This window comes from Phaenicophaeus curvirostris, chromosome 1 (assembly GCF_032191515.1).
Source record: "Phaenicophaeus curvirostris isolate KB17595 chromosome 1, BPBGC_Pcur_1.0, whole genome shotgun sequence".
Classification (NCBI taxonomy): domain Eukaryota; kingdom Metazoa; phylum Chordata; class Aves; order Cuculiformes; family Cuculidae; genus Phaenicophaeus; species Phaenicophaeus curvirostris.
Window position 1 is genome coordinate 91,921,218 of NC_091392.1, and position 17,570 is coordinate 91,938,787.

At 40.0% G+C, this 17,570-nt stretch overlaps 1 protein-coding gene across 1 annotated transcript in view; it reads right to left on the reverse strand.

Annotated features, from left to right (window-relative positions):
* Nucleotides 1-16,918, reverse strand: part of SENP7 (SUMO specific peptidase 7) — a 35,165-nt gene extending 18,247 nt beyond the window's left edge. The window contains exons 1-10 of the mRNA XM_069868001.1: nucleotides 16,896-16,918; nucleotides 14,919-14,962; nucleotides 13,770-13,842; nucleotides 13,546-13,640; nucleotides 8,452-8,649; nucleotides 6,708-6,905; nucleotides 2,692-2,807; nucleotides 1,748-1,909; nucleotides 1,251-1,258; nucleotides 554-914 (exon numbers count right to left, since the gene is read on the reverse strand). Coding sequence (XP_069724102.1) covers nucleotides 554-914; nucleotides 1,251-1,258; nucleotides 1,748-1,909; nucleotides 2,692-2,807; nucleotides 6,708-6,905; nucleotides 8,452-8,649; nucleotides 13,546-13,640; nucleotides 13,770-13,842; nucleotides 14,919-14,926 — 1,219 coding nt within the window. The 5' untranslated portion in view covers nucleotides 14,927-14,962; nucleotides 16,896-16,918. The remainder of the gene's footprint in view (nucleotides 1-553; nucleotides 915-1,250; nucleotides 1,259-1,747; nucleotides 1,910-2,691; nucleotides 2,808-6,707; nucleotides 6,906-8,451; nucleotides 8,650-13,545; nucleotides 13,641-13,769; nucleotides 13,843-14,918; nucleotides 14,963-16,895) is intronic.
* Nucleotides 16,919-17,570: the final 652 nt, after the last annotated feature.

Consider the following 17,570-nt stretch of genomic DNA (forward strand, 5'->3'; position numbering starts at 1 on the left):
CGCATATACTACGAGATGCAGACTTAAGGATATTTCATTGTGGATTTCAGATGAGCAAGGAATGCTCTCCTGCACTATCTAATATCAAAGTACATTGCCCACACAAGTCAGGGTCTGTGTACATGGAAGCATATGCAACAAATACAGCTTTGTACTTTACTTTTTACCCACCATTCTCAAAATTATTTGACTATTAGAAGCAACAGGGCACAAGACAGTTGCTTTGAAGAGGAAAGAATATTTTTTCTCCGTTTAAGCATCATCAAAAAGTACAAGCTTGATTTTCCACAGCCGCAAAATCAGCTGCAAAATGTAAGGATTGGAATTTGAAAATCCTGCTGTCTATTCTGTTTCTCAAGTAGAAGATTCTCCACACTCCAGCAGCGGACACTGGCACTAAGCACTGTTCTCTAACCTGCCCAGTGTATTACAAACAACATTCTCCATCTTCAGTCTTTTCTTCCATATGTTTCAACTAGTCAGTGACGCATGAGTTACCCTAGCGCCTAAGGATACCAATAATAATTGTCAGCAGCACAGATACAGTACATACTTGGGTCAACTGAAACAAGTTGCTGATTACCCCTGCAGATTCTGTTCCGCAGCTTGGTGAGGTATTGTGATGGGTCTATCTTTAATGCCTTTATGGTACTAACTCGTGATGAAATCGTGTCCCCACTGGTGGCAGAAAGCTGTTTGTCTGACAAGTTTCTGGGAGGAGACACTAAGCCAGGTTTCTCTGCACAGCTGTGAGCAGGCCTTAAGTGGCTGTGGTTGGAAGTCTCCTTATCTTCTCTCTCTGATGGCTGTGGAATACAATCCAGCACCACAATTGCATTAGATTTGTGATTCTGTTCATCCTCACAGGGTGTTCTGAGGCCAGGAGACCGAGTTGAACTCAATCGTTGCTCCTTCTAGAAAACAAGAATCAAGAGACAGGATATATGTTTATTTTTTCACTTTCTACGATGCTTCAGTGATCACTGAGACTTAGCTACGTGCTAGACAAAATAATTACAGCTTAATGCAGCTGCATTTAGAGCTAGAGTCAGTGTGATTTCTCCCTCCTTGTATTTTAGAAGTTATTACATTAAGGTATGAGGGACAACCTTTCAAAGGTCTACCATGACCCCATTCAAGCAGCTCTCTGCCTCACACTGCAAGACCAAGCACCAACCACACTTAGCAAATGTGCAACTTGGTCAACTCGGCAACTACCTACTTCTGTGGGGTTTTGATCAGAAGGTTACAGAGATGCCTTTACTGTAATACAAATCACAGTTTGTACTGGACTGACTGACTCCCTAAGTCTTTTTTTTTTTTTTCTTCCCCTCAAATCCTAATGACTTTAAGGAAGGGTACAGTACACTGAAAAGGAGGGAGAAAGAAAGAAGACACCTGCAAGATTTCAATAACCCCAGGTATACTCTATACCATCTGTGAAAGACATTTCACTGAATGGAGGTGCCTTATTTCCAAAATTGTTTTACTCCATGCTTCTGCCTGAAGGAAACACCATCATTCACCTTTCACAACGTTTCTGATACAACAAGCATATTCTGACATATTGTGGACAGAAGTACATATACTCACTCTTCCTGACATACCACTGAACTGCTTTCCTTCAACAGCTGTAACAGTATCCATAGCTATCCCACTTAGTAATATAATTCTTTTATTTTGGGTGTTGCTACGGCTGCTACTGAAGTGTATGCATATAACCACATACAATAAAATTAAGTGCAACTTACTTTTTTTTCTGGAATGCGTGCATTACAATCATCAGAAATGTGGCCACTAGATCTTCTTTTCCTTTTCTCAGAATCAAAAGAGCCTGATTCCTTCTGATTTAGAGTGGTGCTCTTCATGTTTCTGCTCTTCTTTTCCAGTTCATCCTGCTTGTTGTTTTCTGGTACAGAATAATAAAAAAAAAAAATTTTAAAAAAAGAGTGATTTAATGGGTTATCCTTTTATCCTTAATAACCTTTGTATTTCTTCATATCTGTTATGTCTTCAATAAAATGCATGGAAGCAGATATCTTCCACACTGGTTAATTCCCTATTTAATTGTGTGTGGCTGCCAAAATATATTCACTAAAATAATTAAGGAAAGATTATTATTGCACAATTAGTTAAGACAAAGGTATAATTAAATTCATAGTTCCCTTTCAAATAAGGATTAGCACTCCATATTTCTTTTATCTTCTGCTGGATACAACACTCTCCATTTTCTGTTCTAATCTGCAAATATTACTAACTAGTATTGAAAAGACAGTACATTCTCCCTGGAGAATCAGCATAGAGCTCATGATTTTTCAGCTGTAAATACAAATACTGTCATATAGCATAAACATTTTAGCAGGTTTTACAAACCATTTGAGCATTCTTAAAGTATTACATTATTAGTACAAAAGACTACTTATAAAATCAGGATTATAATTGAGCAATAAAGCTCCCTCAGTTTCCTTTTTTCTTACACAGATCTGATTTGCCATAGCTTTATTCTTATTTAAAAACAGCTATTTGATATATTTCATCACATCTGTAAAAAACTGCATTGTGAGGAAACACATAAACTGTGTGCAACACTTATTTTATTTGTGCTCTCCTCATAATACTAGATTAAAAAAATAAAATTTCTCAACACTCCAAAATTCATATTTAAGCGCCATTTTATTGCTCAATACAAACCTGTCTCCTGCAGTTGCCGTCTTCTAAAAGTGAAGACATTATTTTTTTCTGGTTCCTTAGAAGCCTTAGTCAATTGACACAGATCACCATCTGTCTTTCTCAGGCAATGCTCAGACCTATAAAGAATATTAACTGTAACTTATCTTCAATTTTAGAGAAAGAATACTGAACAGAAATGCCGAAAGAGTTGGTTAGATCACAAACTTCTGCCTCTCTCATAAGTATGTGGAGCTTGGCAAATGAAACACAAACTAATTAAGTTCCCATTATGTAAATACACAGATACTCTGACATTATTAATGAAATACATGCTTCTAAAAAGCACAAAGAATGAAAGTTTGACATGCTTGACATCAGACACTGAAATATGCTGTAAAGCGAGACTGCAACGGAAACACAAAACAAGAAAAAAAAAGAGAACAACAGTCAGTTGAGTGTATCCTTGCCTTTGTCATGAACGCAAAGTGTGAATGAGGCAATGTAGCATATAGTTGATTTAGATTTAGAACTGTTAATAGAATCCAGTGAGTAAGCTCCTGCAACAAGAAAAGTTTTGAAGTAGAAACTCCTGTTCAAAAGGGCCTGAAACAGTAACTTTGAGGGAGGGGCGGCGGTCCAGGATATGAATGAGGAAGAAACAGAAAAGGATTACAGTACAAAAGACTAGGCAACCTACAGGTGTTCAGCTAAGTTTGTAGTTTCGTTCTGAAAAGGAGGACATACAAGAAAGTAATCAACTTGTTTAAGTTTAAAATTAGCTTTTTTATAAATATTTTATTTTTAGGAGGTACCAATAAGACTGAAAAGTATGATGTCCTCACATTTGATGTCTGATCTTGTACTCTCAACTTTTTTGTCTGCTGTAACTAGCATCCAGAGATCTACGTAACTGTATTTTTGTTTCTAGTGTATACATTAGGATAATATTTAGTTGTATGCCCGTGTGAAATTTTCTCACACGCGCTTTTATACACCCACTACGCAAGACCTCTTCTGAAAATTTCTGAGTTATAAGATAAAAGAAACTAACCTCCACGACCTCTGCTTCCTTTTCTATGAGATTTGGAAAACAAAATAGTAAATAAAGAAGATTTCACAGATAAAGCAAAATAACGTTGCTCTTTTCCTCCTTTTGTCACCGCAGTTAATCCAAAGGGATATTTTTGTCAGTGTTTTAGAATGTTCCTAACTTGCACTGCCGCAGTCTCCAATTTGCAGAGCTAAGTGATCATCACAATGACTGAAATCACTAACAGCTGAGCCCAAACCCATAAAGAACATCACCAACCATGGGAAAGAACATTCTTGACTTCTCTAACTAGATAGCCAAAGGTGCTGGACACTTTCTGAACAGATGCCTACTCTCCAATGCTCTATCTGTAGACTGGGCTACCATTGCTCTTTGGGAATACCGTAAAGGCAAGTAAAGATTTCCAGAGGGCTCTGATATTACAGTGATGAAGAGTACACAAGCACCATGAAGACATCACCAATTATCTTTCCACTCACAAAGAATCATGAATTGAACCATACACAGAAAAAGCTTTCGGTAAGCACTATTATTCATTCTGTATATCGAATAAGAGTGAGCCTTCCACACATCAGGCAGTCCTACTTCTAGGAGAACCTCACTACAGAAAACTTGATTTTGGAACCCACATCTCTCTTTCAACACAAATATTCTGCACGCATAACAGCTGTATAGCTCTGACTGCCTTAAAAGACCATAGGAAACTATTAAGCACTTTTTAGCATTTGTTTTACACCAACATCCTAATTCAGGCATTTCAACTTTTTAACTACAGGAATTATTCCTATTGAATGTTTCAGCTAACACACTTCCCTAAATGTATTTACTCTATACACAACTTCTGCACATTTTATTTTCACTTCTAGTCTTCACTGATAACTCAGTTTAAAATGCATCTAAAAAGCTACGCCAGCATTCTCAAAAGACATGACAAACTAGGATGAAACACACTTTGAAACTCTTAAGTTTCATTACATTTAAGACCTACCTCAAATTCGTTAGTTTTACTGATAGGTCAGCGGTGACTTAAGCAAATGCATTTCACATTGGGTTGTTGTGAATAAGCAATGCAAAATCCACCGATTCTGTAACACCAAAAGCAAGAAAGGAAACAGAGAATTTGCAGCAGGTTCTAGTTGATAGAGAAAGGTAAACTTATTACCACTGTGTTCTGAACACACCAAATTCTTTGACTTGATCTGAAATTTCCAGAGTACAAAACTGGCACAATTTTCAGCAAAGAAGAACATGCATTCTCGCTACTCTGATGACACAAAAGAATCTCTACATGGCCAGGTGCACATACCTGCATGACCATTTTAAGGGGAGAGTTTTTGCTCTCCTCTGAAAGAAGAGACCATGAAAGAATCAGTGCTAAGTGATGCACAGACCTTAGTTACAGAAAGATGACCAAGATCAAACCACATTTGTGTTGAAATAATTGCTAAATTCTCCATTTCCCATGCAATACCAACCACAACTTGCACTAACATACTGGTCACTAAGGAGGGGTGGAAGATCCTTCTAATGTTGATTCCTGCTAATAACAAGCCTTTCATTTAATACATTAGAAAAGCATATCACAGGAATGAAAAATTAATCCTTCAAGTAATGAACAACTCCAAATCTAAAGTAAGTTGAGTACACCAACTACAAAAAAAAACCAAAAAACCCTGACTAGTTCAAACGATTCTTGTGCTTAACTTAAAACTCAACAGTAGCCCTTCAGATATGAGCTTGAAAAAACATGCAAGATGTTTCCTCAAATCTAGAGTTACATACAAGAGTTTATGTTTTGCTCTCTATGAACCTACTACCTCCCACCATCCAAAACAATACCAAGCAGAAAAATAGGATACTAGAAACTATAGATCTTAAAGATTTTGTAGCAAGACAAAAAATACCCCAACATTCCAAACAAACTCCCCGCACTTTAGTCAGTCTAAAGTTCTGGAAAAGTATTTATTAGCAACAAATGTAATACTTCTAGAATGAGACAGTCTAATAAACAATTTTTCATTCTGTATATAAATTACATCTTTGTCAGATTGATTTAAGCAGCAGTAGTGATCCCAACATAAAAAGGGAAAGGAATTCTTAGTAATTTAGGTTCTCTAATGTGATCATGTATCAGAATAAGGAAATGACTGACTCACTTCTTTCAAGAATTTTTAATAATTCTTTAACCTAGGAACTGTTGATGATTCCTGCCCTCATAAAACATTCTTCTCTTCCTTCCTCTATTTTCTTACCCAAAATTTCTTGCTATTTGTTCCTGTGGATACTTTGCTGTTAAGCAAAGAGGCAGCCATAAAATACAAGAGGAAACAGCTTATTCTGAATTCAGCTGCAATCTCAGATCAAAAGAAATGTTATATAATTCCAATATCTGATTTCTTCTAGTTTTATATATCAAGTGTTCATGTGATGCTAAGTCAACCTAAACATAGGAAGAAAGAAAGAAGAGTAGATGTTAAGAAGAAAAGAGAAAAAGTTGATGTTAAACAATGAGAGGACACATACAGCCCTTAAACAATGGCACTCTGTCAGGACTGAGAACATTTATGGATTAATGTCAAAAGAAACGAACTATCACAGAGAGGAATTTGGAAAAATATTGTAAAATAAGTTACTTGAAATCATGCTAGAACACGTTAACAGGAAAGCAAGATTTTGGTTCTGGACACAAAAAGAACTTAAATATGTTTGAATTACACAGCCATCTTCACAAATGAACACTCTGATCTGTTACAAATGGAAATGCCTTCTGCGAAGGAAAAGTAGCCTATTAACATCAGGTACAGCAAATCAGAATAAATGCACTGTTAAAATGACTCACTGCAGCAGCGTGTTAGGAACGCACTCAGGAAACTGATCTCATGCTTCTAGACAAGAGTATAACAAAAATTGGTTCAGGGAAATTATTTTCCATTGTGAAGTTACGTCACTTCAGGAACACTGGTAAAATCAGCAGTGAGTAACATACCTTTCTGACAGAAAAGAACTTTCACAAGTAGAACTTAGTATTTCACATGTCTGAAGTCTGGCAAGAGATGATGAGGGTAGTTGACCCAACTGTAACTTGTCATCATCAGGTAAATTTGCATCAATTATTATGTGGCTGTCTACATATTTTCTTCCGATTTTCGTCGTCAGGACGTTCGTCAATATAACTGCAGGTTGTCTGTCATATACATAACAGTAAATCATAAATACTTCACTGAAAATCCACAGAAAGAAACTACTTCTTATATTCATGTTTCTTAAGAGACTTGATAACCATCAAACATCATTACTTTCAGTCCCTCAGAGACAAAACAAAATCCCACTAAGGCACTTAAAATCCCAGGTAAGCAGATAAGCAACACAAACGACAAGAGATCAGGGTAAGAAACTCCAGCCATATAATGCCACCTTTGCCAGATACAAATCACACTGCATTCCTTCTAACATATTATCTCACAGAGATATATATATATATTATAGTTTAAAAACAGGTAAAAGTTTATATCTAAATAGCCCTCATGCAACATCTGTACACATTTCTCAGAACTATGGAGCAAACAATCATGACTTTCCTGTGAACAAGAAGCCTCCAGTAAAGCAGACTGCCTTTTTTCAAGCACTTAGTCAACAGATATGAAAGTAGCACAGAAACACAAATATAGCATTAGAATTTCTTCCCTTCTTCAGCTTCCAGGTGGCATTCTAGAGAACAGCAATAGTAGGGCTCAGAAAAACATTTACAAGTGTTAGAAGAGACAAGCATGAAAAATAAGTTAAACAGGAATATGACAACGCAACTGACCACTGCAGCATAGATATGCAAGAGCAGCACAAGGATTTCAATTTAACCAGTTCCATTGCAATTTATTTTGGATTAGGATGTAACATCATGGCCTTTTCTGAATTGGTTATGAACAATATTTGTCTTTTGGACATCAACCGTATGATTGTCTGTATTCATCCAAAGCACGCTGCAGCACAGACTGTATGATATCTGGGGAGCACTCAGATCTCCTCTTGCACAGACATGTAAATTTGCTTTTAATCAGGAGACTACCTTACAGACAAGATGTTGCAAAGGCACACAGGTGATAAGCAATGAGGATATACTTGAAAGGAAAAGTCCAATACAGCAGAAAAATGTAGTCTGGATCTAACTTCCAATAAAGGCCCCTAAACTGTTTAGCAGCAGCAACTGAGAAAGAAAACTGAGTATAAAAAGCATTCACTCTAGCCATACTTTTCCCTGAATATTTGCAATTGACCGCTGTTTGGGGCAGGGGTGTGGGAGAATAGTGGACTTGATATGCTTTTCTCTGATCATTTATGCCAGTTCTCAAATTTTTATGAGTAGTCTGAAATGGTTATCAGTGAAAATACACCTTGATAACTCCTCTGAGAAAAGACAGCAGTTAAATGCACATGTACACTTCTTTTTACATGAATAAAAAAATCCTAACATTCTGAGAGTTCAATGGCTGAATGAGAATTAGTCAGTCCTGTCAGTACAGGACCATCTAGAAGCCATCTGATCAGAAAATCCACTAGAGTGTGTTTGGCACCATCTCTCTCAATGATTATCAAAAGGAACAAGGTACAAGGAATCTAGTTAGGTGACATGAGAACACAGTTCATGAACAAGACAGTTGTGGCAGAACAAATACTTTCTCCTGAAAAACTGCAAGAAAAACTATTTTTAGTGATATGAGGCAAAGACAACGTACCTTTCAGACAGAAAAGGGCTTTGGAGAGCAGGGTTTAAAATTTGCCATATCTTGAGGCTGGCAGCAGATGATGAGGGTGGTTGATCTGACTGCAGCTTGCCAGCATCAGAAAAATTAGCACCAGTTTTAACTTGTGCCTGTGTGTATTTTCTTCCTATTTTCGTCCTCAGGACATTTGTCAAGATAACTTTGGGTTGCCTGCCACACATATAATAATAAATTAATAATACGGTGTTGAGAACTTAAGTCATATGAATTCAATAAAGCTTTTCTATGAAATTACTGTCTCTGCATCACAGCTTGCATCTTCAGTAAAATTAAGTTCATTTCCATGACAATTTACAAAGCAGTTCTCTTTGGAGAAGAGGAATCACAAACATATCTCCTGATTAGGACAGCCTTTATTAATGACGGGGTGGCAGAACCTGATCTTGCTCTTGACGCAGATTCTGATTTCCAACTCCAACCCCTAATTATTATTGATAAGAGGGAGAAGTCTGAAACCTCTGCTGTAGGGAAAGCAAATGCATGTGCCCTAACGGAGCTGGCTGGATTGCAGGAGCTTGAGGGAGCACTAATGCTTTGTGATTCAAGCAGTACTCTCCTGGGGTGGAGGAAATAGATTTTGGGAGCAGAATGATGCAATTGAAATCCATATTCCTGGACCCAAAATTCTATCCTTTAGAGAAACCAGATTACTGTGAGGCTTTGTTGTGACATATAGTTTGCTGGCCACCTTGGAAACTCAGGTCTGACATCCTTTGCCCATACTCACATCAGCCTAGACCTTGACAGGCTTCAGACACCTCCTTAATTTGTTTTACTGATTGTTATTACGTACATAATTTGTAGTGTTTCCCATTCCCTTGATTTAAATAGGGTTTATACATTTTCAGGAGGTATCCTTGCAAAAATGATCTTACAATTTAAAGCATACATGCACCCGAGCAATTAGCTTTGCATTGGAAACCTGTGCAAAGGAGAGGAATTTTCAATAATCAACAAGGAAGAAAACAATATATATTGGGCTCTCCTTAAAGATGTCAGTGCCACATTAAAGCATCACTTCTTACGTGGCACTAGCTATTCATTGAATATCTTGATAAGACAGCTAGTTAAAACCTGATCTTCAGAACTGTACAGTGGCTTCAGAGATTTCAATGGTTTCCCTTGCTGAAAGAGGAATTTCATCTGGTGGTATTTCTTGAAAAATGATGTTATTAAGACTGAGTGTAAAATAGATTCAGGAAAAACACCTACACTTAAGCCAGCCTGTACATCTGTAAATGATGTCTGGGACACAGGTCCCTAAATTACCTGTTAAATTGTCCACAGAATAAAGTGAGCAAGTCATGAAAAAGACATTTCAAAAGATAAAGATTAGCGTCAAGCAAAGAAAAAAAAAGCAAGCAAAGCACACATTAAAAGCAAGTCCCACCAGCTGAACCTGCAAGTAACCTGCACAACAGTAAGACTGGAGGCATCTTGGTGAAGTAAAACCAAAGGCAATTATTTTTGTTTCAGAAACAAGAGCCTGCTGTACCCCCTCCTTATCCATCTCCACAAACCAGAAAAAAATACATAAGCAAAGGTAATGAAAATATACAGAGACATGAAAGAACAGAATAGACGAAAAGTATATATTATGAAAAAAGCTGTTTGCTGCTCTTGGCAAGTCTCCCATCACTTTTCACAGGCAGAAAAAGGATTATCCTACCTTACAAAGCCCAGAATCAAAAGCTATTAAATGTTTATACCCCTTTGGGGAAAATGATTGACCTCTATTTCACCCAATAATCAGAGCTGCTAGATTCAGTTCCTTTCTCAATGACTATATTTGTGTACACACCAGTTTTGTAACCACTGGTTCCAACATGCTCAGATTTGTATTAGAAAGTTATCAAATTGAGACCTGGAGACTACCAACTCCTTTTAGAGTAAATTATTAATTGTCTACACCACTATCACCTTCATGTCTACATTCTCGTCTACATTCCGAGTCAAGCTTTAAGGCACCCTTGGATTTGTAAACGAACACCCAAACCTCCCAGCATTGATAAAGCCTCCAATAAACAGATATCCAGCTACACAAGTTCTTTCACAGGAATAGGTTCCAAGTTGCCTCCTGTAGTTGGAGTAACAAGTAGATGAGGGCAAATGTAACATCCAACTCCAATGGCAGCATACCTCTATGTACTGTGCTACCCAAACTCGTCAGTTAATAAAGAACATCTCCTCAAGCTCTGCCTGGGGAGGTTCAGGCTGGACATCAGAGAAAAATTTATCACGGAAAGGGTCATTGGGCACTGGAACAGGCTGCCCTGGGAGGGGGTTGAGTCACCTTCCCTGGAGGGATTTAAGGGACGGGTGGACAAGGTGCTCGGGGACATGGTTTAGTGGTTGATGGGAATGGTTGGACTCGATGATCCTGTGGGTCTTTTCCAACCTAGTGATTCTGTGATTCTGATTCTGTGATTCTTCTACTAGTAAACTTTCCCAAGTTTTGGAAAATAAATATTTTGACAGTGGGATGCCACATACTGTCTGAGAATCACCCCATCAGGTCCCATAAAACTTGAACATCTGTCCTACATATACAAAATAGAGCCACTGATAGTATTCAGCTATTTGAGCTTCTGCAGCACATGCACAGCTCAGAAGGTCCTTGGCCTTTCAGAGCCCAAAGGAATAACACAGCGCACTATCATTAATGGAAAATTCCAATTGCCTCATTCACTGACTACACCCTGTTGAGAAGAAAGCCTCTGTCTGCCCTCCTCTTACTTCAAGGCCCTGACCTTTCATCAACTGATCAGAAGTCAATGTATTAACAGCAAACATAAACAACCCTACTAACCTCCCTGCTTTCCAGAACCAGGAAGGACCAAGTACATTTTCCACCTTCCCCTAAAAGTGATCTGACAGGCAAGGACAAGAACCTTGAATTTCAAAATAGTTTTCCATTTTGTTTCTTTTTTTTTTGTTTCTCTCTATTCCCCTCTTGGAGAGGATTAATGTAGCTGAAATAGGTGGACGCCTCCAAGCTCTATTTCCAGGCAGTGATAGCTACCCTTGAACTATCCCTTTCCAAGAAGTTTTATAAGTGGGATATGAAAGGTTAACTGACCAATTACACAAATAATGTACCTAACTTTCTGCAGTGACACAAATAAATTGAACTATTCAAGTTTCATGACAGGTCTAATCTGTTTTGTGACACAATCATTGGAACGTACAAGAGACCTCCAGCATATGAGAAGGGCCAAAAAAATAACATGCCCCAAGAGTCCTGCCCAGGATCACAAACAAATCACCTGACAGTGACCTTTCACAAGGCCATGAGCAGAGGCATTCAAGCAAGAGCTGCTGCTTCCACACCCCACGGTCTCACATTACAGCAGAACTGACAGAAGCACCAAATTTTGTAACCCTGAACTTCAGTTAAAAACAAAAGCAAAGGTGGGTTTGTGCTAATAAACCCATTTTATCCTTTCTGACTAAAATTAAGCAGCAATAAAACAATGCTCAAGCAGCACATCAGATGCCTCTCTGTAAGTATTTGAGATTAGCTCCTAAAGAAGGCCGTTTTTAAAACATGAGGAGCTAACAAGATGTTGTCATCTAGACTTATTTCCTTGTTCACAATGCAAGTGAAAAATTCCTCATTGGCAAGAAAGAGCAGAAAAACTTTTATATTAGAAAGATTGTCAGCATGCCCCATCACACTTAACTTATTTTGAGTTTTGTCAGTTCTCCAACTTTTGCTTAAACATCACCTCTTTAGAACCTGTGTGCTCCTTCTACTTAATACGCAAATGAGATCACAATGTTGATTTTGACTTGCCAAGAAACACCGGGTACCCAAAAGGAATACTTAGAACAAGCTTTACCGCAGACAGAAAATTAAGTTGATTTTACAAAGAACCTCCAGGTAGCCTCTACACGTACAACTTTTTTTAAAGAAATTAAAAATGCATAGATTTAATTTCTGAATATTTACAGTCCAAATCATTTCTCACTAATATGCTGGTAAGAATTTCGGTAAAAATGACAGAACACCTACAAATGTTACTTGAAAGTCTCTCACGTATCAAAATTAGTATATTTAACAGAAAGTTAACATATGTAACAGATCCAAAAGTAGCTTTTTTTAAAAAAAAAAAGCGCTCAACATGGAAATGTCAGTTCAAAGTTTACTGAAAGATCTTTAGGGATTGATATCAGATATTAACCACTTCCCAGCATAATTAAAATTCTTATTTGTTTTGATTTAAATGATTTGTGGAAGAACAATTACTTCATTAAGATAAACATAATTAATTTCATTGTGAAGTCACTATGCTTCCTAGCTGCTGTCAATTACTCTAACTCTCCATTTTCACTTCCATTTGTCAACTATGGCACTTACAACTTCAATACTTTCTTGGACAAACAATCACTTAGCTGACAGCTTCACAGAAGACAATTTTTTAAAATTTGCCATAATCTCAAAGAAACCAAGATATTTGCTATTGGCAACAGAGCATAAGAAGTGGCACAGAGGCAGTCCTATTTATTCACTTAGGTTCTTAACTATAAAATAGAGGTGAAAAACTTCTTCACTGCCTTCCCCTACTAACAATCATATTGCTTGGTTTTGGGTTTTTTTTGTTGTTGTTGTCAAGAGTTGATAAATACATTTTAATGACTGTGGACCACAGGGAAAAACGTGACAAGCAAAGGGTAATCTGGGAAACTTCTTAAGTGTCTAAGATATCTAGGGCTAGAATGATTATTTACACTTAAAGAGTAATGAACACCTCTCAGGATTCCAATCAGGTCAACAAGCAGTAACTCCTCCACTAAGTGTTGCATTCCCATTCTGCTGTTGCTGTCTTTGCGTTAAAACAAAGAAAAATATCTTATTTTTTTCCTAATTCACAACGCCATTAAACAACTGAAGCAAGATTTGCTGAAGGTCGGCTACGTAACATGTGGAAACCATCTCTACATGACACAAATAATTATCTAGAGACCAGAGATAATCAGCTTCAAGAAAGATTATGAAACTGAATATACAAACAGAGAAGAACTACTTTTGAGATTACTTCTTACCCAACTGATTCTTCACCAGTAGAGCTGTGTCTCTTGCGGTCCTTTTGCCTTTTTCCTTTTGTGGAAGGCTCTCTGTTGTTGGCACTTAATTTCCACTGAAATAAAAAAAAATAAATATTGGCAAGTTCCAACAGACATAAATATGTCATCACAGATATTGCACTAAAAAAAGGTAACAATGCCAGACACTGAAACAAAGCAAAGCAACAAGGAATATACTCAACCATTTTGCAAATAATGCATTTGCTTGATTCGAAGCACCCATGTACCACACGATCTTGAATGGAACTTTTTCTCCTAAAGAAATTTGACAATACAGGACAATTCAATTATTTCCCTACTTAACAGGGCCATAAATATTAGGCCTGTTCTACATAATCACAAATACAAAAGATAACTCCTACTTTCTTTAAGTCTATGCATTTAATCAAACCATATTCCACTCGAGATATAAAATTCTAAAATGGAAAATGTATTTGAAGGTTTGGGACTCAGGTGGCAAAACTCACAACAGCAAAACTTCACTTTCTCCAAATTCTCTTACCTTGCTGGAATGTATTTGTATTTTTAAATTAAATAAGTGAAGCCGTATTAAAGCATATAGTTATTTCTACAGTTCCAGAAACCTATCTCCCTCTGCCATTGCCTCTTCCTAATATCTCCTCATTTTTTTTAATACAAAAGATAATAAACTAAAGAGATGTTTGAATTTTATATCCTTTCAGCCTGAGTGGTATAATTTTATCTTCATTTCTGTTTAACGTGGGGCAAACATACATCTGAAAAACTTATGCCCACACATACTTTACATAGTTTAGTGAAGGCTGAAAAGTGCACCCCAAATCAATCTTTTTTCCTACCACAGGGGCCCACTATGTAATGGAAAACACACTCATCATTAAAATAACCAGCAGCAAGAAATTGCCTTGAAGGTGCTCTCCCCTTCTCCTGCCGTCAAACATCATCTAGTTCACCTCACAGCACTGATCTTCAAGCCTGTTAAAGACCTATGTACCTAAATCACTAAAAACTGTACAAAATTTCTCAAACAACACGGAACAAACTCTGGCAACACTAAATACAACATGAACAGACCTCTGTATGGATAAACCAGTAATTTTTCTTTTAATTATGATACCTCATGAGTAATCTTCTCCTTTAAAGTAAAATATAAGGACTAGTCATTGTTTAAAGCATATAGACCCCTGTACTGCATGGAAAAGTCTGCAATATATAGACACAGGTAAAAAGAATGCTCCAACAAAACTAAACCTGGGCCACAAGAGAATTAATTTGGTTGTGCAAATACATCAGAACACCCTAGGATACCTATAGTCTCAGAGTAAAGCATTGCAAATTGTCAGAAGACTTACACTGACATGACCTGAAGATGATGTTCTTCCTTCCATGATTTTCTCTATTGAAAAGAAAAGTTACAAAATGTTAGCAAGACATTTTATTCAGAGGTAAGCAGGACCACAGTAGTAGGTACTAAAGGAGAATAAAAAAATAACTTTTTAGCAACCTAACGCAAGGAAAACTCATTCATACAATGGTTTGGATACAGAGGGACCTTTAGAGATCACCTAATCCAACCCCCCTGCTGTGTGCAGGGACATATTTCATTAGATCAGATTGCTCAAAGCCCCATCTAGCCTGGCCTAGAATACTTCCAGGGATGGGGCACCCACAATTTCTCTGGGCAATCTGTTCCAGTGCTTCATCACACCCATCATAAAAAAATTCTTCCTTGTGTCCAACCTAAATCTACCCTCTTCCCATTTATAACCATTACCTGTTGTCCTGTCAGTACAGGCTGTACTAAAAAGTCATTGACAGCCACAATACAAGAGAGATGTGCCTGGCCAAAGCTCTCGACTGTCAGTGTGGCCAAAACCCTTACAGAAAGTTTCACCAGCATTTATCCTTAGTGATAGTGTTTACTGCATAAGCCCACCTCTGGCAAGCATGCAACCAATAAGCAATGCAGTATTGATTATAAAGTGGAAAGGAGTCGCAGAAGATGTCTGTAACACCACAGCACCTCCAAGAATAAATAACATTCAAGGATTGCTGTTAAGAGACAGAATCTTTTTCCTGTGAGAGTGGTGACATCCTGGAACAGGTTGTTCAGAGAAGCTGCTGATGCCCCCCCCATCCCTGGAGGTGTCCAAGACAGGCTGGATGAGGCTTTGAGCAGCCTGATTCTGGTGGGAGGTGTCCCTGCCCAAGGTAGGAGCATTGGAAGTGGATTAACTTTAAGGTGCCTTTCCAACACAAACTATTCTGTGATTATTCCTTAGCTTCAGAGCTTCCAGCATTCATAGCAATTTATTCTCTTCATAAATATCTCTGTAGGACTCCAGTGCAAGACCTTCAAACCTTTCACCTAGTCTGAAATCTCCCAGGATAACTTTACGCTCTAGTACTGTCATGTAACACTTTTTCAACTTGCAGCCCCAGCCCTGGGTGCAGGGAACATCAGCATCCACCACTATCTAACCAAAGCCAAACCACCGCCTCCCCCGATGCCCACAGGGGGTAAGAGATGGCAAACTGTGGGTCTTCTGGCACCTCTGGGGCACAGAGGCCACTGCCCATCTGTCCCCGCACACCTGCCTCCCCAGCTCCCCCCCGCAGCCGAGCTCCTCCCACCAAGAGGGGGATGGACGTGCCTTTAGCTGAGGGTGAGGGGGACAACCTCGCGTTCCCACACTCTCCTTCAGCTGCCACCCCCGGAGCCCAGCCACTCACCATGGGCGCCCATGGGCACCCACGGATACCTGTGGACACCTGTGCCCTTCCATGGACACCTCCGCACACCCGTGGGCACCCACGGATACCTGTTGACAGCCGTGGACACCCAGGGACACCCACAGATACGCCTGGGCACCGGTGCCCACCCATGGATGCCCACGGACACCTGTGGACACCTGTGCCCACTCACGGACACCCATGGGCAGCCACAGATACCCACAGACACCCGTGTTCACCTATGGACACCCGTGGGCAGCCGTAGATACCTACAGACACCAGTGTCCACCCATGGACACCCACAGATACCCACGGATATCCACTGACAGCTCTGGCCACCGGTGCGCACCCATGGATGCCCACAGACAGCTGTGGACACCTGTCCCCACTCACGGACACCCATGGGCAGCCACAGATAGCCCCGGACACCCACAGAAACCCACGGACACCCGCGAGCAGCCACACGCGCCTACCCACAGACAAACACGGACACCCACGGACACTCGCGCCCGCCCATGGACGCCCACGGACAGACACGGAAACCCGTGGACCACCTGTGCCCACCGCCCCCCGATGCCCAGGACCCCCGCGCTCACCCAACGGCGCCCAGGCTCCCGCTCTCCGCTCCCCCCGCCGCCGTAGGCCCCGCGGCCGCCCGCGCAGCTTCCGGGGCCACTTCCGGTCCGGCCCGCGCCCCGCCCCGCGCGGCCGGGCGGGGTCTGAGGGGAGGCGGAGCGGCGCGAGGCTGCGTCGGGGGGTGCAGGGTGTCCCTTTAGGACCACGGTTTCGTTCAAACAGTGTTTTCGCAGGCGCTGTTCGTTCTCTGGAGCTGATAACGCCGTGTGCTCGGGCTGATCCGTGCTGAGCAGCGGTGCTGCTGCAATCCCTCTGTCTGCACCTTCCCCTGGCTCACAGGGCAGGCAGAGCTGGCCCCAAAGCTCCAAGCGAGCCACAGCTTTGACTGCTGTGAAGCTCATAAGTAATAGAATACGCTTAAGGTTTCCGGGAGAATTTATCCACGTGCATTTAAATATGAAATCCATTCTGTCCCAGCTCTTGTCTCGCTGCACACGACTGATGGAGATCGCTCCCTCGCGTTGCCCAGGACCGGTGAAGGGCGCTTGCTTTGCAAAACTCCAAAAGGAATCCTAGAGACTCGGTTTACCCGGCATTTTCGGTGTCCCGCCCCGCCCGCGCGCAGCCTCTCCCAGTGCCGCCCGCCCCTCGCTCCCAGCCCCACCAGGTTTAAATTGCACATCGCCCAGTCTAAA